The sequence below is a fragment of the Bombus bifarius genome, unplaced genomic scaffold (genome assembly GCF_011952205.1).
Source record: "Bombus bifarius isolate JDL3187 unplaced genomic scaffold, Bbif_JDL3187 scf7180000007966, whole genome shotgun sequence".
Lineage (NCBI taxonomy): Eukaryota > Metazoa > Arthropoda > Insecta > Hymenoptera > Apidae > Bombus > Bombus bifarius.
The window spans coordinates 2,362,069-2,383,573 of NW_022884352.1; the positions used below are offsets into that span (position 1 = coordinate 2,362,069).

Here is a 21,505-nt window from a genome sequence, read left to right on the forward strand (position 1 = left end):
ATCACCGACGAGGAGTGGAATCGATGTATGCGATTATCGGTGACCTGCATGGAGCGGAGTTCATCCAGTACAAAATCGTGCGCGAGTTTCTCGAGAGCATGGTTTGAGTCGTTGCTTACCGATAGATAAGGATTCTACGGGTCGTAGAGATCGGGAATCGTACTCGCGAGACGATGAAACAGATCTATAAATAACTCGATGGAATCATTGGGTCGAGCGGACTGGAATAAAAACTTTTCTTCTCGCATTAAAGCTCGGATTAAAGGGGAGCTATTCTCGTAGATTGAGCGTATACTTTTTATTGTTTCGTCATTCATTTACATACAAATATTTTCAAGATACGTCTTAAGAAACAGTGCGTGTTCGGCATCGGTTCTTCAAACTTCGTACGTTAGTACTGCTAATTGTATTTCGTATAAATTTTCCTCGCGGTCGCTTTAAACGCTAATAGAATACGCTACGTGGCCTCGTCGAGCTTTTCTTTTCGATGAGTCTAGGATGCGTTCCGTCGTTGTCGTTGCCAGTTGTAGAACCTAGATAGTTCGCTAAGGGACGATATCGACGTTTCTCGTGACCAGACGACGCACCATTTTTGTTTGCCACACGAAGGGTGCGGCCCTCTTCTAGCAAAGTAATCGAACATGTAAACGCTGCCATTTCGTTTCGCCACGAGGCTATTTATTCGTTACAACGTTCATAATTACCATATGCTTTTTCCAATTATTTATTCTTCATTTGCATCGTCGATTTACATATATTATAAACAACGACGGGAAACGGCGACGAGACTCGACGGTCGGCTAATAAGTCACGCGAACTTAAGGTATCACTGATACGCACGCACGCACGCACGCACGCGTACGCACTCGTGCACGCGGTGACACGTTAACAATCGTTGTTTCGGACAGAAGGAATAATCGGCAGAAACTGCGAGCGCGTTATCGAACTTGATGACGAGGGAGGCAGGTTGATTAGCGAGTAAAATAAAATTTCTTTCTGCTTTTTTCGAACTCTCGTTGCCGTTGCGTCGCACGTAATACATAAAATAGCGTTTCACTCGTTATTCTTTTATATCATACGTGTATTTTCTTGCTGCTGATACATTAATTATAATACACACCGTTTATAATGGCCCTGGACACGGCACAGTCTCGCCGACTCGGCTCGATTCGTCCCGATTCGTCTCGATCCGTCTCGATCCGTCTCGATCCGTCTCGATTCGACCCGATTCGTCGGTGTCGCAAAAACCAACGCGTCGATCCGTTATCGGCATGCTCTCTCTTTTGCGCTTCTTAAATAATTTCAATCGTAACAAACACTCTTTATGCTCGCGCGTTTAATCTTGTCATATTAAAATTATCCATGTATGATATATGTATATATAAATATACATATGTTAAATATAATTATAAATGCATCTAACACTAGTCGCTTTTCTCGTACCCCGTGCAATTTAGTTCATTCCCTCGAATCCATCGAACGTTCACCGTTGCCGCGCCCAAAATTTCCCCTTCTCTCTTCCTCTCCCCCCCCCTCTCTCTCTCTTGTTCTCGCTCCTTTACACGCTACATCGCCATTTGACATTCGCGTGCGCATTCATGGACACACACACGTTCGATACGTACGCGCGCACATACAATGTCACTCATACACGCACACATCCTCATACCTGCTCCACCTGTTGTTTAATCGTTTAAAATTTAGTCTTGCATCTTCGAACGGAAGGCTTCGTCAAATCGTTATTTTTTCCTTTTTTTTTTTTTCTCAAGACAACGCAACGTTGATTGCAAGATCATTAAGTTTACCGTGGAAAGCTTAAAAAGTAGAGTAGAAACGTAAATCATTGAAAAAATATAAAGCCCGATAAGCGTAAAAACCTTGAAAAATTGTACATTTCCATTAGTGGAATGCGATAGACAGAGCGGAATACGTTATTTCAATGTAAAATGCATCAAATGGCAAAGAACGTTGCCGGAATATGTACTTATGTACTTATCGTTACAATAAGAGTATCAGTTTATTCAGTTCAGTCGGCTGTTGCTTAGCGCCGTATCGGTATTATTATAAAATTGATCGTTTCATTTTCTTTTTTCAATTTCACGAACGTTAAAACATCTTGAAAGAATGTTTCACGGTAAATGCAAATGGAATATGTATTGAGATCGACGTACCAGTCTGGAATTACAGTTCCGTGAAAAAATACGTAATACAAAAGAGAAAGTTTGATCGAATAAAATCAGTAGTGAATCACATTCACAGAGAATATTTGTGCGAGAACGTGCGAAACGATGGACAATTATTAATTATCAGTTACATCTCCGAAAGACACACGTCATATCGAGACATTAGCTTATCCCACGGAATAGTGACAGTGTATCGGTGATTAATACCTTTAATCTTTACTTTCCTTATACGACTAGAAATTGAGATTTAAAATTTAGTTCGATAATACTTAACATTATCGTTGCGCTCTTAATTAGTGCGTTAATTTAGTAAATCGGTTATCACAAATCTGTCTTATGAAACAAAGAAAAAGAAAAAAAGAAGGAAAGAAAGATGTCAGTTAAATGTTAAATGCGATGAGAATCGTCAATGTTTATCACGCGTCATTCGAATTTAGATACGCACATATCGTAGTATGTCCTCATATCGTGTCATATCGCGTCGTACATCGAATGACCGATGATGTAGCACGTTCGAAAATACATACATAGATATTGCGAGGAATGGATACACGATTATCTTTTCTTCTTTTTCTTCTCACTTCTTTCTCGCGCTTCATTCTTCCTCTCATTTGCACTCTCTTTCTCGCTCGCTCGCGCTCCCCGAACTTTGTTCTGGTTGTATGCAATAAATGCCAATAAGCTGGTGCGAATCAGCGTATACACGGCTATATTATAGATACATAGAATATATATGAACTGCAACGTTAATTTTCTCATTTTCCGTGAGAATCGTACGAGAGACGATAAAAAAATATAAGAACGGAGAGTAGTATACAATATCGATAGCAAACACGATCGCCCTGTCATCACTATGTCGGTCATTTGTCGAATTTTGAATTTGTTGTAGCGATCAATGATGCGTAAATATAAAATCGATGTAATCGTTTAACGATCGGATCGTGTGGGTGTATTTGGAGAAATCTCGAATCAACCGAGAACTTTATGTTTATGTGAAGATTGTGTGGCAATCGATCGATGATCGCTTTCATTCTGTTCTACCTGTTTTACGGTACCGAAACATTTTCACTTGGAATGTATCGAGCTGTGCGTTATTAATGAAATCTGTACATGGAAGTAGTGGTGGTATGTACGAAAAAAATCCAAGTAAGATTCAATTTAAGTTGCGTGCATTTTGATAAGAAAATTGGGAGCAAATGTTCAAAAAAAAAAAAAAAAAAAAAAGAAGAAAGAAAGAAAAAGTTGCATGACTATTGCGAAACAATTTAACGCGCGTAAGGTTCTTTCAGCCCCAATTTAAATGCATCTTAGACTAGAGAAATCTCTTTTATAAATTCTTACGTATCTTTAGCTGAGTCGAATTCCGTGATATTTACATAGAAACGCAAGCGTTTACCATTGTGCGTGGGATCAGCTTTTATGTTACGTCACGATAGGTTGCTCGATTTAACTACGAATAATACTTGTCGGAACAAGGAGAACAGCAATCGTCATTAATGAAAGAGAAATTGTACGATACCACCGAAGACTAATACGGATGCAAATGTAGGCGATCCGTGATGTGTGCTGTGCATCGAATTGGTAGAATCAGAATCGATTTTATCCAAAGTTCATGGTTGCTTACTATTCGTCCAGTAAGCAACGAAAGGGTACGGTTCACTTAGAACACTAGATTAGATATAACGTACTTACACACAAACATGTCTGATATACATGGGGTATAACTGCATTCCATTTTCGCGAATACGTAGTAAAAAAAAGTCGTGTACGGTTGTCGATGATCGTTTCGATTGATCTACACAGCGGTAGAATTTTTCATTTCTTCTTCGCTTTAGTTCAAACTGGTCCGCGTCTCATCTTTATCTTCTACTTAGTTCTGCTCTGACAGCTGAAAGTATAAAAAGAGGGGGAAAAAACAATAGAATGCATAAACTATTTTCAAACACATTAACACATTTGATCGAACTATCGTTACCATCTACGATCTCTTGTTTCATCTTTTGGAATTCTTTGCGCACTTCCTTGATGATCTCCGCTTTAAATGCCTCCATTTCTTGAACGGTAAGCACAGCCCCGTCGTTAACGCCGTTTACTTTCAGGAGCGTATCCTCAGAAGCAGAACCAAACCTCTTGCGGACAGATTTCGGTGATTCGGCACCGTTCGAGAATTTATTATTCGACAAACTGTTCTTATCCCATGATTTCTTATCGGGTGAACTTTCAGGTTCCTACGGAAAAGACGTGTTGCAAGTTGAAGATTGATAGCAATAAATTTGAACGTAGAAAGAATATTACAATCGAGAAAAAAAACCTACTTGCGGTTGTTCGGGTTGTTTCTTTTCAACGGCAGCTCGCCTACGAGCTAGAGTTTTAGCCATTTCGTCCATCATAGAAGCCATTCCACCACCTCCGCCCCTTCCTAGAGTGCCATAATTCCCGCTGTTTCCAGCACTTCCGCTGCTGCTGGTACTAGAACCACTATTCTCCACGGGTTGCTGCGATGCCTAGAATAACATGGAAACAGTGATGTGAGAAAGAGATAAAAATCAGTAGAGAGAAAGAGAGACGAAAGTTAAAATAAATTCAAGACGAATGATACGAACCTGCTGCTTCTTTTTAAGACGAGTCGCTTGAATTGCAGCAGCCAACGAATTGGAATCCGGCGATGGTTCGCTGGTAGTGACGGAACTTACAGATCCGGTAGAACCAGATGCAGAAAGGGGATTAAGATTGGTAGCAGGTAGGTTGACTTTTGGAGCAGGTGGTGGAGGAGGTGGAGGAGGAGCAGGTCCAGCCAGCGGCATCATAGGAGGAGGTTGAGGACCGGCACTGCCAATGGGAGCGTAAATATTAGGATTAACCGGTGGCACATGATGTCCACTGCCGGGGCCGGTACTGCCACTGCCTGCATTGCTTCCGCAGTTACCACCGCTACCACCGGCACCAGTGCCGGTGCTGCTGTACTGATTCACCGAGTTTGATGGTGTTCCATAAGGATTCGTAGCGGCCGAAACTGCCTGTAGTTGGTTGTTACCATACTGTGCCTGTGCCTGAGATACGACACTGTACTGAGACTGGTTAGGCTGGCCAACGTTGACTCCGACACCTACCCCGTACTGGCCTGTCGTCGCGGTTCCGCTGCTCGCGTACTGACTAATCGAATTACTACTTCCATACTGATTTCCACCAGCACCACCCGTACCACTACTACTTCCGCCGCCACCGTATTGGTTTGCTTGTCCCGGTTGTCCGCTAGGATACGCATTGCTAATTTGCCCGTTGTTATTGTAGAAGTTATTTTGATTTCCAGAGGGATACTGACATGGACTTTGCCCGACGACAGCGACGGTCGCGTACTGATTACTATTTGGCGCACCTCCGTACTGGTTTCCTTGAGTACTACCGTAAATCGATTGCGCCTGAGATTGATTCGGTAGATTCGACTGAGATGACGGGGATTGCGCGTATTGGTTCATCATCATCGGGGGTGGTGGTACCGGTGCGTTAAAGTTTATCATTGTCGGCGGACACGGTGGAGCTGCCGCCGCCATAGGAGGCTGAGGCGGTGGTATCGGAGGCGCACCTCCGCTCGACATTTGTCCTGCAGCAGTTCCCATACCGCCGGTAACTTGCATCGATTGCATAACAGTTTGCTGCTGAGGTTGAGGAGCTGGCGGTGCCGACGATGTTCTGTGATGACCGGATTGTGATTGTTGTTGCATTGGCTGCTGTTGCTGTTGTTGCGCTTGATGCTGCTGCTGTTGTTGCTGTTGGGGTGGTTGTGGCGGCGCTGGTGGCTGCGGTTGTTGTTGCACAGATTGTTGAGGCGTTTGTTGTTGTTGTTGTTGCTGCTGCTGCTGCTGTTGCGAAGTAGGTTGTTGTTGTTGCGATGCGAGGGGGCAACTCGGGGAAATTGCGTTTGGACTATTTGTTGCTGTAAAAAACACACGAATTGGAAATGTTTCTCCGATCTCGCGGCTTCTATCCGATAATTCCGTCATTCACCTATCGCGTTATATCGTACCTTGGCTTTGCTGAGACATCCTGCGTTCCTGAATGATCGCCACATCTTCCCTGGTCATAGTTCTGGCCAACAAATACACGATCAACTCTTTTCTCATTTTCTCAGCAGTAATTTCTTTTTCGATATATAGGTGCGAAAAAAAAGAAGCATAGAGAGAACGAACCTGTATCCCATATCTTCGTCATATTGAGCATTAGTCGGTTGCTGTTGCTGAAAGACGGATTGCTGTTGAGTAGCTGAGGCGGGGGCAAGACTTCTCGATATGTTGCTTCCATTGCTCAACACCTACGTTAAATGTCAAACAATTACTAAATAATGTATGTCCTGATCCATGTTGATCGATAGATAAACTAGAAGTAGAAGCGCTACGACTGTGTAGTTTAGCTTTACGTTAGTTGGCGCTTCTTTTCCAATGTGTGTTTCTGTTTCTATCGGTTTAAACTCACATCGAGCGCTTGCAGCATCGCTCTGGCAAATGCGTCGGCGTCGTCCTTACTGGAGAAATTCAGACCGTATACTTGCTTGTTATCTCGCCATTGGTGAAACGTGACTGTCGCCTGATTGTACTTCAGTCCCTTGAGGATCGCGCAGTTGATGACGATCTCGTGATCCTGCAACTTTCTTCCCACCACGCGAAACGTATTGTTCACTTGGTGATGATATAACTGAACTTTGGAGAGTCCTGAAGAACTGCCACTCGGTACCCATTTTTTATTAACGTCGTCATATACCATTACCGACGCACGAGCGGACGATATGCTCACTTCGCTGAAACATAAGGAGAGGCACGTTTTCTTCGTTATATATCTACCTTGGTGGCCTAAAGCGTGTAGCGGTTATTTGCATGAAATAATCGAAATACAGCAAGTAAATGCTACCACGATCGATATTCTTCCGGAAGGATTTGCTGCGGTCGACGAGAATACGAGTATCGCCTCATTGTTTCCTCGTTCGTTGGAATCGCGAGGAATTTTTCCCAATTTTTTCACTCATATGATTATTAACCAAGGAATTACGAGATTTCGCGTACAACGTTACGTTCGGTGTCACTTTCACCGTGCGCGGACCACGTTAAAACAGCACGAGCCGCTCACGAAATGAGAACAGAACGAAACGGAATACTAAAAGATACTGCCACTTCCTTCTTTGCTCAGCGTACGATCAGACTAGCCTGGATTCGAGATAAGAGCCGGAGTAGTATCCGCGATACGCGTAGTTTTCGAGTCTTCCCGTGTCCGTTGTTGTGCGACTCCCTTTATTTTTTCATAAAATAATTGGCAAAGTGTTGCGTGTGATCAAATCAATTCAACGTTTGGTTCAGAAAAACCTGAGGGAACGAAACTCAAAAGAAATGATTTATACGTAGTTGGCTTTAAAAAATCTCTGTCGTAGAAGAGACAACGCTATTCTTTCGTGTTATTTGCGTACAAGTGATAGAACAGAGGTTCGCGTCACTAGCCTCTCGCCGATCATGTTACGGTATAACCCTTTTAAAACCATTCCCTTTTTTACATGCCCTTAAGTCTCTCGTTCTCACTTTCTCCCTTTCTTCCTTCCTCTGTCACTCCTTTAAAACAGCAGATGCTTTCGATTTCTGGATCGAAATCGAAACGTAAATGCAAAATTTGGCGTTATATTGAGAAACATACGTTTAGATATGTATTAGGGCTTAGCCAAGTGCAAAACGCGTCGAACGTGAATCATAATGTGACTCACTGATCGGCGTAAATATGTTATCGAATAAATTCATTCATATCTTTTCCTATAAAGTAGTAAAAACGTGTGCCGAGGTGAATGAATCAGTGTCAGCGGCGATTACAATATCTCAGGCTCAATGTCATTGATATTTACTTTATCGGCAGTCTGTATAAAATATATAGAAAATTCTTTTATAAAGGTTATTTTATAAAGATTTATTAACGATAGAGGAAGAACGTAGAAGATATCGAAAATTTTAGTCCGCAGAAAAAACTGTAAAATATGCGCTTGCGTGTAGCAGACCTCTCGTCTAACATAAACAAATGTGTGCAGCGAAATTTTTCGCCTAACACTAATCCGTCTTGTGTGTGGTAGACACGCGCGTACATGAGTTGGGTTTAGATAAGGGTAACCCGAGGAAGCGTGAATGGTATTCTGCCTGGACGTAAAAAGGACAGGTATGAACAAAAGTAGAAAGAAGTTTCGCTTGCGTTTACTATACACAAAGGCGTCGAGACGCAAGATTTGGAAGCACGTCAGAATATCATCCGGCAAGCAAGACTAAAAGCGGATCAACGGATGCGTGAAAAGAATACTCGATTGGTAGCGATACAGCCGGTGAGGGTGAAAGAACTGACACGTTTCGAGATATTCGATAAAAAAATAATCGCGAAGCCCTAGCCGAAATGACTCCCACTACATATAGATATTTTTCGAAAAATTTGAACGCCAAAGAGGCATTGCATTGCATCGATAGACAATGGACACATCAGTTACGAATAGTAAGAAGAGATGCCCGAGCTATTAGAGGTATCCGTTGGTAGCCTACGGGATAAACAATCACCAAAGACAAAAAGAAGTTGCGTTTGAACCCATATACCGAACTCGGCTCGATTTTGTGTGACTCGACCCTCTCTCTCACTCGATGCTGTGTCGTATACGTGGAACTTACTTCATGTTTGTTTCACTGGGAAGCGTATGCTATGCCTTCATGCAAGCCGTATTCCTGCTTCTGCACAGTATATCACCGATTCCATGAAAACACGCGAGATTCGGGCAGGATTTGCGGTAGTTCGACATAAATAACGTACGGCACTAACACCACCCCGACACCCTACCTATGCACATCTAGCCAGCCATATTGCCGACTCCAGGCCCATACTCCTACCACCCTTCGTCTCGATGCACACGTTTACCTAGAGGGAATACTCGAATTGCAAGCGTTAGTACGCTCTACCATTTTTACTTTCTCGTTCATTGTCTATCTCTTTTCTTCCTTCTCATTTTCTTTGTCTCGCTTATTTTGTTCGCCTCGTTATTTTGTCGTTCACAGAAAAAATTTAAATTCTGGCAATATATGTCGAATCGGTTCATTTTGTTCGTGTTTCGATTCGATCAACGAGGTGTAGCTATTTATCGTTGTGAGATATAGCCATTTACTTTGACAGTTCGGATGTTGACCAGCGATATGTAGTTGAGATATTACCATATATTATGCAATTTCAAACTCGATTATCGATGTCAGATTATCGATCGAAACAAGATTGAAATTATTTTGCCAGTGATCATCGATTTATCGAGTATTAATATTTATCGATGAATTTAGATATGATCGTAACGATACAACAAATGTATATCGTATATTATCGAATGGTTTGAATCGAGTAGAGCATTCTAGATCGATATTCATTAGGAGAAAATTGTAACTAAAGATGTACGAAATGAAAAAGAAGCATTTGTTAATAATTATGTACAAATAATAAATCTCTCATATGTATATCAAACTCTTATGGACATACATACACAACGTACATGTGTATATACAGCTTTCACTCAGTGTATTACTAAAAAGGCGCGACTAATAGCCTGTCATTTTAGAACGGAAGCGAGTACATCTTGAAAGACGTAATAATATCGTATCTGTTGTAGATGATTCGAAATGGGTCAAAGTTAGAGTTTCGTATAAACCGCTAGGTGAGACTAATGGCAGCATTGAACATCAGATGGCGCGGCAATTTGAGTTCTACTTGAATACACGGGAGTTTCCACGGGCCCTGTCGCCGACGCACCTGGCGCATCGACCGAGAAACAGAAACAGCTGTCTGTTCGAAGCAACTTGGAAAATATCGTCCGTTAATCGTCGATCCAGAACCTTGTGGATCTTCGTCGCGCTGTTTGTGGAATGCGAAGTAACGAAGTCTCAGGGTATTGTGCCTGTCATCAAACGCGTACTAGCTTGCCCCTTGCTTCACCACTCTTTACCGCTTTAGGCGGTCGCTGCGATGATAACGTGCCTGCCTTTTATTTTTCCGATTTCTACGATCCGGAACGTTTCTATCCCCCTTTTCCTCTCTCTCCCTCTCGCTCTTTCCCTGTCCCCACTTGCTCATTCTCGCGCTCTCTCTCCTCCCTGCTCTTCTCTGTCTCTCCCACGAGTCCTCCGTCTCCCTGTCTCTCATTCTCCCTCTCTCCTATTCGGAGTTCTTCTCGGGATCTGTGTGTGCTTCGTCAACGATGTAAACAGACTGATATTTTTTGGAGAAAATCTTCACGTTTCTTCTCCGATTTACCTTTCTGTGCGATTGTCGGTTAGTGTTGTTGCTCCAAACGCGATGGTGTCTGCGCGAATGTGACGCACCTATGGGCGAAATACGCGCGTATCAACAAGCAGCGTTTCTTCGATGACAGTGTCGTTGATCGGTTACGATTCCTAGGATAACAGTTGGACCTATCGGGAGAAAGGTATACGCACTTTTTCGGTCGCCTCGATTACTTCACCGATACTCGTTCCTTCTACGAGGTTATAGATAAGAATTCTCCCGCGCTACGGGACACGGCTGTGAAAGACGTGAAACATCGGGTCAGGATTGGAATTAAATGACCCTAAAGTGCGAAGATAGCGATTTTAACGAATGGTTTGAATCTTTTTCAATTGCGATGTCGATTTGTGCAAGAAGAAACTGAAAGAAGATTTCAAAAGAATCATCTCTGCCTCCACTGTGTCATAATATCATTGACAATACTCCATAGCCTTTTTTTTGTGTTTCATTTTCTCCATCCTGGTACTTCGTATGTCTTTCCCTCTTTTCTTTCAGCGTGCTAATTAGTTGTCTAACAATTTACTGTTCTTCCTACTTCAACTATACCCAATAATTGATTTTGTTTGAAACAATAAGTCGCATTTGTTTTTACAGTGATACCAGTACGAGCAAAGCATAACCCTATGCAGTTGGCGAACGATGAGGGAGTTGTTGGTAGAAACTGGCAAATAAACATGGAAGCTCCATTCAAATATCTAATAGTTCTGTATTAAGCATATTAGGGACATGCTTTACACGATCAGGAAGGAACTGAATGAAGGAACAAAATTATAAGGAATGATATTCTTTTTGAGTCTATTGGATGTTAGATAAGCTAAAAAATGTCTGGTGATTCAGGATGGAATGCTGTAATTCACCATCCGTCAGAATTAGAATTACAGAATTGGAATTGGGAAGAAAACGATGGGGAGCAAGAAAGGGAGCTCCCTTCGACTGTTGATATGGATGCCATAAAGGGTGGCGGCAGCTGGGACCCTACTACTGAACCTAATGGTATTAATATGTTACATTAGCAAATTATGTAACTATTTTTTGATAGGCATTTACATCACCATTTGACTGCATAGTTAAATAGAATTCTAAGAATTTTATATTTTTTGTGAACGTCAGGAACAGATTCGGTTGATTCCGAAGAAGACTCAGATTCCGACGACGAAAGTTCTGGCGGTACCGAAGGCAGTTGTTCTTATTCGGATTCGAATTCGGATTCGGACGACGAGAGTAGCGGTGACGAGGAGGAAGATACCGGATCCAATTCGGATTGCACGTCGGAACATAGCGAGCAAACATTTTCCATTCAAAAAACGAATTTCGAACCGGTATGCACAGTAGAATTTTATAATTTCTCTTAATACTGCAAGTTTAAGTACAGCGATGAAATGAATGATGAAATTTGTAATTACGTTACAGGGAGCGCTTAAATTAAAAATCAGTATGAAAGGTCCAAAAAAAGAGGATTTGGAAAAAGAAAAAAATAGGAGAAGCGTACCGAAGAAGGTTAAGTCAAATCGTGGAGGAAAGGTAATTTAATGTCGATTTTTTAAAATTTAAGTTGAGTCTTCCTTTAGTGCAGATATACTTTATCTCTGTTCTGTTTAGTCATCTGAGTGCAGTAGCGACGATTCTGACTCGTCTGAGAGTCATTTAACCTCGCAACATACGCAGCAACAACAACAACAGACTCAACAGTCTCAACAGCAACAACAGCCACAGCAGCATCCGCCGCTTCAGGAAATCAATCAAGAAGATTTAGCGGCTATTTTACCGGATCAAGAGCACGAGGACGCCCCGTTTGATGGATTTGAAGATTCAGAGAGCGGTCGGTTAGTATCGAAAGCTATCGAGCGGATGTCGCTCGGCGCAGATTCAGATACGAGCGAAAACGGTGATCAGAACCCTGTACCTGTGTATAGTTCCACTTTATTGCAACAGTTTGTTGAAAAAACGGCTCTGTTATCAGAACCGAGGAAAAGGCGGAGCAAGTTAGGAAAAAAATTGAACGATTCGGAGTATCCTTGCGTTTCAAACGTTTCTCCGGATTCAGGGATTCAGTCTGTAGATAACAGTCCGTTACATTTGGCAATTAGTCCTGTGAGTCCTCCAGCACCGACACAATCGCCGGTGCAACCTGTTGTCACAAAGCCAGCGGTAAACGTAGATCGTGTTTTATATCCACCTAAACGAAAACCTGGTAGGCCGGCGAAAACAGTTTCCACGCAGCCCCGTGGCCCAGGTAGGCCAAGATTGAAACCAGAAATCGTAGAAAAAATAGAGAAGATAGAAAAAACAGAGAAAACTGCGAAAAACGAGAGGGTCGAAAAGAAAGAGCCTGCTCCGCAACCGGCAAAAGTCACGAAGGAAGAGCCTTCTAAAAGAGGAAAAACGAAGTCGGCGCCACAGAAAATAGTTGCGTCTCGGGCGGATAAAGACGGAGAGAACGATACGGTTAAGAAATTAAAGGACAAACCAGCTTGTCAAAAGAAACGGACATACAACATTTCCAAACAGTGTACGCAAGCAAAGATAAGTGGAAAAAGGAACAACACCAGTTCCCCAGCGCGTGTCAAGTGCCTAAGTAGAGCTGTTACGAATAAGTACGGGAAAGAAGGAGTTCAATGCAACGGTGGAACGTATAAGAAAATGGGGAAAGACAAGCCTGGTCCAGGAAACAAGACAAGTCCGTTACGACGACAGAAACAATCGGTTTGCGAGCGAGTTTCGAGCGACAGAAAGGTAATCAACTCGAAGAAAAGAACCCTCAAGGAAAATAGAAGCAGTACAGTCCCCTTGGCTAAGCGACAGGCGTCGTTAAAGAAAAACGTAGCGCCGGTTACGCGACGTGTATTGAAAGAAAATAAAAGTACTAAAAAAGCAGGTGCTGGGTTTGAAACGAATGGCGTTGGTGTCCAAACTTTAATATCTTTGCCCGTTGGCGAGGTATTAAAGTCCGAAAAAGTTGAGAATGTAACAAACAAATGTGACAAGGCGACGCAGCCTATACACAATCATTGTCACAAACATCATCATCACAAGCATCGCAGACGATTGTTGTTACCGCCTAAGAATCCTATACGTATTCATCCGTGTCTCATAGAAGAGTTAGAAAAATTGATCGAAGAATTTTCTAGATCGTGCAGCTTAGGTAGGAATAACTCAAATTCTGGATATTCCGAATTACCGCAAATTTTTCGCGTAAAGAAATTAACAAAAAAGAGGAAAGGGGGTGATGTTACCACGAACGATGATCAGAAATTAAAGAGGCGCCTCAAGAAGGAAAAGATACTGTCAGGGACGGATTCGAAGAACAGTATGAATGCAAATGCAAACTCGAATCCAAATGAACAAAGGTTACCATTAAAAAAGAGACATTATCACGTGTCCAGTCCTCACAGTTCACAAAGTTCGAACGCAAGTGGCACTGACGTGGCTGTTAACGAAGCGAATTCTACCGAAAGTCACATCGAAGAGGCAATCGAAGCTACGATAACGAGATACGGAGGTAGCTCTGCGTTCTCCTTTCAAGAAGATTCCGTACCTGTTACTCCTAAGAAAAGACATAGGGATACCGAAGCTGGAAGTCCTGATAAATCGAGTGCAGCGTGTTCCGATTTGTTGGAAGAGAAACCCTTGAGTCAGATAGAAGTACAACCGCGACGTAAAAAAAAGATCGTCAAAGATCTTCGTGTGACAGTTACAAAATTACCTGTTGAGAGTCATGCCGCTTTGGAAAAAGCTGAAAAAATAGACAAGTCTGAGAAAGCTGATAGCAAAGCTGAGAAATCCGAGAAATCCTCGAGCGATTCTAGAAGTTTGAAAAGTCGCGCGGAGAAAGGCAATAAAAGTGAAAAGGTAGTTTTAGAGAAATTAATAAAAAGCGATAAAAATCAGGCGGATAAGATCGAGAAAAGAGATATTTCGCCAGATCATGTTCGCTTGGAAAAAAATATAAAGATCGATGCAGTGGATTTTAATGCGACGGAGAGCTTTGACGAGAATGAGACTGCGAACGAAATTAAACCGTCACAAAATAGTCTCAATCCAAATGTTCCAAATCCCATGAATTCCACTGCTGTATTAGTTTTGGCCAAGAAGAAAATGAGACGTCGTAAAGCTATAAATCGTACAGGTTTTCCAACGTTGAAGAAAAAGAAGAAAAGATCCTTGAATGCAAATGAGTCGGATCCGTCAAAAACCGCAGTTTTAACTAACGAAGATGCCACTTCGGAGGCCGGTGCTGATGGCGAGAATTCAACGAAAGAGGGAATCGAAGATTCAGTAGTGGACAGCAAGACAAGCGTGTTAAGCAACACTGAGATACAAGATGTATTTACCGAAGAGCTTTCTACTAAGCACAGTAACAACAGTAACAACAGCGTCGTGCAAAGTCGAGTTCAATCGAAAGCTAATTCGAATGGAAATCAGGAAGAGACGAATTCACCAAAGTCAGAGACGAATGGTCAAGTTCGTCCTGATGAACTTTCTGAACCTCGATCTGGCCAATTGAGAGTTCGCAAGGATCTTGTAGAGACAGATAGCGACAATGCATTGAACAAGTTATGTCCTGTTAAGTTTGAAAAGATCCAAGACACGAGGTCGTACGACGAAAATGCTCCCTTAGAAGAGTCCCTCGAAAGATTCACCGCGAATCAACGCGTCGCTGAATTAAACGAAGATAATGTAAAGAAGCTCGAACGCGCGAGCTCTCAAACGAACATCAAAACGGAACATACAAGCTCTTTCAACGGTAATCAAAAGAAGCGACGAGGTTCTTCGAGTCCCTGCAATTTGACTCCTAGAAATCTGAAAAGATTACGTAGTTCTGGTTATGATACGGAGAACGACATCCTGCCTAATAGCGACATTCTTAACGACGATCACGAAGTGGGAAAGCACTCGAGCTCGACGCATACGAGAAAGAAACAATCCCGGTGGAAGAAACGTTACTTACAGGGAGGCATTTTACAGGAGTACGGCAAAGATTTTGAAGGGAAAACGCGTGGTAGCATCGAGAATAATAGTGGGAGGAATAAGGTCGTATGCGAAACCAACGAGTCTGCATCTGCCGCTTTGTTATCCGCGACGTATCATTGTGGCAAGCTTTTACGACAAAGGAAAATGCCGTTTCAATTACCATATGATTTATGGTGGTTACATACGCAATCTAGGCTACCTGGTAGAGAATCGGTTCCATCATGGAATTACAAGTAAGCATACAGCGTGCGTTATCGAATATGCTATCGTTTTATAAAATTATTCAACTATTTTGACTTTTTATAGGAAAATTCGTACTAATGTGTACTACGACGTCAAACCTACTACGCTTTACGAAGCGCAAGCTTGCGAGTGCAAACCGGAAAGCGGCTGCGGAGATGACTGTATCAATCGCATGGTCTTTAGCGAATGTTCTCCGCAGCTTTGTCCCTGTGGCGAAAAGTGTGAAAATCAAAAGATACAGAAGCACGAATGGGCACCGGGTTTACAAAAATTCATGACGGAGGATAAAGGTTGGGGCGTGAGGACTCAGCAGTCTATCAAGTCTGGTGTCTTTATCCTCGAATATGTTGGGGAAGTGGTGTCTGAAAGAGAATTCAAATCAAGAATGGCGACCAGGTATATTAAGGCCATGTACAAGGGTTTTGCGTAAATATAGCATCCAAATTCATTTTCTTTCGCTTATTGTGCAACAGGTATGCCAATGATACGCATCACTATTGCCTGCATCTCGATGGAGGCTTGGTAATTGATGGTCATCGTATGGGGGGTGATGGAAGGTTCGTAAATCATTCTTGCGAACCGAATTGCGAGATGCAAAAATGGAGCGTCCATGGTCTTCCGCGTATGGCGCTGTTCGCTTCTAGAGACATTAAACCAGGGGAAGAGTTGACATATGATTATAATTTTGCACTTTTTAATCCATCCGAGGGACAGGAATGCAGATGCGGCAGTAGTGCTTGCAGAGGAGTGATTGGTAATGGCGCAACCTTTCTTATTATAATCCTTCTTTTTCTATATAATAAATTTATTTATTGCATTTTTATCCTGTTTTCATAGGAGGAAAGAGCCAAAGGGTTTCGAAAAGTATTACTTCCATTCCGTCGCAATTGGAGCCCACAGAGAGGCGGTCAGTCGGAAGACCGAGAAAAAATGTACGAAAATCTAATACAGTGCAGTCTGTTAACTCGAAAGGCATCTGTAAATCTCGAAAAGTGGGCGATTCTAATCTGATTCATGCACCTGTGCTAAAACCTATGTCCCATCAGCAACGGTGCTTTGCTCAGCAACATCATTGTTTCCTGTTGAGAAATTTAGAAAAAGTCAGACGAGTTAAATTGTTGGTAAATCAAGTACAAATGCAAAATGGTAAAGTAAAATGCGGTAACGCGACAGCAATAAAAGAAAAGAGTTCAGGTGATGCTAAGATCCAATCTGATGCATTTTTCTCGCAATTAACTGCTCTGACTAATACAAATACACGTACTGTGCGAACTCGACGACTAGCTCAAGCTCAAGATGATCCAGAAGTGCATAAAACTGCAAAATTGGCTAAGGTAAGGCAAATTTACGATCTTTTTATTGATAATTTATTAACTTGTTATATTTGTTCATTTATAATTAATTAACCTTCAGGTGTTAAAAGATTTATATAGTATCGTGGCGACTGCGAAAGATGAGAATGGACAGTTATTATGTACACCATTTATCACATTACCTTCAAAGAGAAAGTTGCCCGACTATTATGAAAAAATATCAGATCCTATAGATTTGACAACAATCGATCAGTGTATTGGTACAGGTCACTATAAAACTGCAGAACATTTTGATCATGATATGATTAAACTTTTTGACAACAACGTAAGGTTTTTCGGGAGAACCTCAGAGATGGGTATTGCTGCAGCTAGACTTAGAAAATTATACTTAGGAAGCAAACCTGATTTCGTAGATGCGATAACAGAAGCAACAGGTTGTCCTCCATCTCAAAGCTTTCTACCTCCCCGTGGTTCAACTGCGGGCGAAGAAGACGTTATCAGGTGTATTTGTGGCCTGCATAGGTATGCGTGAATTGCAATTTCTATCATAGATTGGTTGTTGTTGGAACTACTTGTAAATGTTACTTCATGATCATAGGGACGAAGGCTTGATGATTCAATGCGAACGCTGTCTCGTATGGCAACATTGCGATTGCGTTAAAGCTGATACGAGCATAGAATCTTATTTGTGCGAGAGGTGTCATCCACGTCCTGTGGATTTAGAAATTCCACTAGAGGGTGATGAGGAAGAAGAGGGCAAGAAACACTATGTTACTTTGATGCGCGGTGATTTACAACTTAGACAGGGCGACACCGTTTACGTGTTGAGAGATACTCCTGAAAAGCATACGTACAAAACCATTCAAAAACCGGATTATGAGCAAATGGACATCTTTAGAATCGAGAGACTTTGGAAAAACGCGGAGTAAGTAACTTCGTATGCATCAATTTATTAGAAGTTTTCATGAAAATTGTATACTTTGTGTTATTGATATTCAATCGTTTCTCATTCAACAGAGGCGAAAGATTTGTATTTGGCCATCACTATTTGAGGCCACACGAAACGTATCACGAACCAACTAGAAAGTTCTATGAGAATGAAGTTGTATGCGCGCCACTTTACGAAGCCGTTCCATGCGATTTGGTTGCTGAGCGCTGTTGGGTTCTTGATCCTCACACGTATTGTAAAGGTAGCGATTCTCATCTTTTTATTTAATCATACGGTAGATACTCTTAAAAATATCTCACTTATCCCTGCCTCTTTCTTAATAAAGGACGGCCAGTTGGTTCTACTCCAGAACATACTTATGTTTGCGAGTATCGCGTCGATCGTGCTGCACGATTATTTACAAAAGTTGCAAGAGCTAGGCACCAAGTTTGTACAAAACCGTATGCATTTGAAACGTTCCCACAACGCATTAAGCACTATCGTACATATTTGGTAAGTATCGAATTACTACTAATGAAGAAAGTGGTGAGAATGGACACTACAGTTTTTCGTAAATTATGTACAGCCTCACAGTCTCGAAGGAATCCAAGTTGGAGGTAAAATGAATAAAGAGAAAAAGAAAGTTAATAATCAAGATGTCGATACTAATCACAAATCTGAATCGAGTGAAAATACAAAAACACACGCGAAGGATCAACAAAAATCTTCTACGAGTAAGGGTAGACGAAGATCGAACGAGATTTTACCCATTGTTACACCTGCTACGTTATGTGCCCAGGTAATCATCGGAATATTATCAATCGATATTGCATTCAATGGCGCCATAACTTTTGGTAATTCAATTCTCATATTTTGCTATTAATATTATCCTAACGTGTGTTACATTAATTATCTTTAGAGAGAAGAGCAAAGAAGAAGATTGAACAACATTTTAATCGGTCTATTACAAAAAATGCCGAATAAAAAGGATCCTTTGGATTTGTCGTTTTTATTAGAAAGAAACAGACGAAATCGTAAAAGGCCAGGTGGACTAAATCCGTGACATTGGATTATACATGATCGATAATAAGGCATTATCTATACGCATATATGTGTTGTGTGTGTATGATAGCCACACATAGGCAGATGCGCGCGCGCACATATAAGTATCGCATAGGTAATATATGCCACTGCTAATTTCTATCACAGTCAAATCTGTAATCAAAGTGATTCACACCGATCGATCCTTTCATTTCGCTATACGTAATCGATGTCATCTAAACCGTTTTATAAGAAAAGCGGTAAACAACGCGTTTCCTTCTTCTTACACTATGACCCGTCCATTCGTATAATTTAATCTTAATCACGAAGGCTACTCCTATCGAAGAACATTGTATCGATTGAGATCGTTTTATATGTTGTTTTTACATGTTTTGAACTATAGAAAATTGTCTATAGTCTTTTGGCATCGTTTTCGTATTTTAGACTACCTTCTTCGCTTACGCTGGAAGTTAGTACGTAGTACGTATCGAGATTAAAATGAGACATTTGATAAAATCGGACAGAACGTTGAGGAAATAATAATGTTCGATACTCTTTCTTTCTTTTGGAATATTCCAAATTTAAAATTTCTAAAATGTTCAATATCATAGGGGTGTAATGTGTTAATCAACTCAAGTCAAAAACTCCCGTACGTGGAACAACGTATCTCTCATATTGAATCTAACGAGAGTTATTATTTCTAATATAATTCTAATATAATTAGGATTACGAAATTGTATAAAAGTAATTTGTAAATTTCTTTCATAGTGGATATATTTAAGTGTACAAATTATACATTACTCGGGATTGAGGAAAATGACAACAGCACACGTAAAAAAACTGTGGAATAAGAAAAAATTGAATACATGCGCGAGGCTTTATTGCACAAATGTATGATTATATTTTTCATAGTCCCAGTGTTATTTGAATTAAGTGTAATATATACGTTTTTAAATTAATAGATAAAACTTTACTAACATATATATAAATAAATATATATATATATATATATAAATATTTAATTTATTAATTATCGCGATGAAATATAGCTAGTTGTTGCTATGACGACGAATATACGCAGGATTTCGTATTTATTGTTACATTATACAGTTAGTAAATTCATATTATTAAAGATATTTAATACATATGTATAAGTCTCATTTATATATCATATGTTTCTACGTTTTTGCACAGTATCCGAGACATTTTTATTGAATGAAAATGATATTACAATGTCCCATTCTGTTTTTCGATGTAAGTTGGAAGTGTACCAACATAGTATAGTCACACCACAAAAATCACCATGTAATAGATCTTTTATAGCATGACAAGAGCGGGGGGGGGTGCCTATCTTTATACTAATTATAAGTAGAAATTAGTGAATTGAGAGTAGAATTTTAAATTTGAATTTATTCTTTTAAAAAATATTATGAATGATTTTTATGAGTGTTGAATTTTGTAATGTTAATTTCCTTTATACAAAATGAATGTAAAACTTTTATCTCTTATGCAAAAACGATATTTATAGTACAATGAATGTCTCGAATAAAAGGGTATTATTTTTTCTTTTTTCTCTTTTTTTTCGACAATAAATCATAAAATGTTGATATTACTTTCAAATTTAAGTTATTTTAACGAATTATAAAGATTTATCTATATGAGAGGCAGCAAAACAATTAGAAGAGCTTACGGTTTACCGGTAACCTTGCACGATGAAATATCTGCGCAATTACACGAAATACGTTACAAATGTCGTTAGACAAACGATATCGCGTATATATAAATCACTTTAATTAATTTAAATCCATATTCGTAGATTAACAAAGTCAACATGATAGATTATGTTGACCATTATATTAAGCGTGCGTGAAGACTGATTTACTGTTACAGGATATTTCTAGCAGGTAATTGCGCTGATTAAATCTGGGTTGTAAATAATTTAAATTCTAAATAAATAGAAGATATTTTTTATTTTTACGAATAAGTTTGTACACTTTCGTCAACAAGTAAATACTTCGATTAAGAATAAATTTTTCGAAATTATTCTTATTCGACCGTATAAGAAAAAAATTTTGTTCATTGACTTACGATTTAATGTTATTACATGTTATCGTTTGATCTTGATCGATTTTTAACCGCATGGTAGTGTGCGATGACGGAGCTTCCTCGTACTTTCAACTTTCATTCTTGAAAACTTTATCATAATTGTTGAATGTTCGATGAGCACCTTGATTCGAAATCTCGCAAACTGTACAAAGTATTTTAGAAAAAGGAGGTACAAAGACAATCATCCTGTAACTACGAGAAAGCGGTTTTTCAGTACGATTGAAATAACGAGCATAAACTAAAACGAGTACTATTGCTTTATTCTTCAGTTTGTTGCAACAAGAGAAAATATAACAAAACGAAGAAAAGATAGAATGGGGATGGGGGGAAGAGAAAAAAAGAAATAAGGGGAATTAATGAATAAAATGAAAGACATTGGTGATAATGACAAAACGAAG

At 40.4% G+C, this 21,505-nt stretch overlaps 2 protein-coding genes across 6 annotated transcripts; one reads left to right on the top strand and one right to left on the bottom strand.

Moving 5' to 3' along the window:
• Positions 1–279: 279 nt before the first annotated feature.
• On the bottom strand, positions 280–9,080 carry LOC117208690 (protein enabled). Of its 2 annotated transcripts, none has more exons than XM_033449989.1 (8): positions 8,858–9,080; positions 6,654–6,975; positions 6,371–6,492; positions 6,208–6,269; positions 4,787–6,117; positions 4,499–4,687; positions 4,159–4,411; positions 280–4,071 (listed from the first exon to the last, which is right to left on the bottom strand). In XM_033449989.1, the coding sequence occupies exons 1-8, from the start codon at positions 8,860–8,862 to the stop codon at positions 4,043–4,045; spliced, it is 2,313 nt and encodes a 770-aa protein (XP_033305880.1). In that variant the 5' UTR covers positions 8,863–9,080; the 3' UTR covers positions 280–4,042. The 2 variants fall into 2 exon arrangements, with proteins under 2 accessions (XP_033305880.1, XP_033305873.1); XM_033449982.1 differs by lacking the exon at positions 8,858–9,080 and adding an exon at positions 7,086–7,306.
• An 818-nt stretch (positions 9,081–9,898) lies between these two features.
• LOC117207012 (histone-lysine N-methyltransferase ash1) lies at positions 9,899–20,972 on the top strand. Of its 4 annotated transcripts, XM_033446834.1 has the most exons (15): positions 9,899–10,110; positions 11,100–11,498; positions 11,616–11,824; positions 11,916–12,026; positions 12,105–15,386; positions 15,471–15,709; positions 15,783–16,115; positions 16,193–16,473; positions 16,557–17,053; positions 17,133–17,554; positions 17,631–17,957; positions 18,050–18,222; positions 18,307–18,473; positions 18,547–18,759; positions 18,880–20,972. In XM_033446834.1, the coding sequence occupies exons 2-15, from the start codon at positions 11,327–11,329 to the stop codon at positions 19,021–19,023; spliced, it is 6,570 nt and encodes a 2,189-aa protein (XP_033302725.1). In that variant the 5' UTR covers positions 9,899–10,110; positions 11,100–11,326; the 3' UTR covers positions 19,024–20,972. The 4 variants fall into 4 exon arrangements, with proteins under 4 accessions (XP_033302725.1, XP_033302701.1, XP_033302719.1 ...); XM_033446810.1 differs by having other exon boundaries at positions 9,900–10,110; positions 12,105–15,709; XM_033446828.1 differs by having other exon boundaries at positions 9,900–10,094; positions 12,105–15,709.
• Positions 20,973–21,505: the final 533 nt, after the last annotated feature.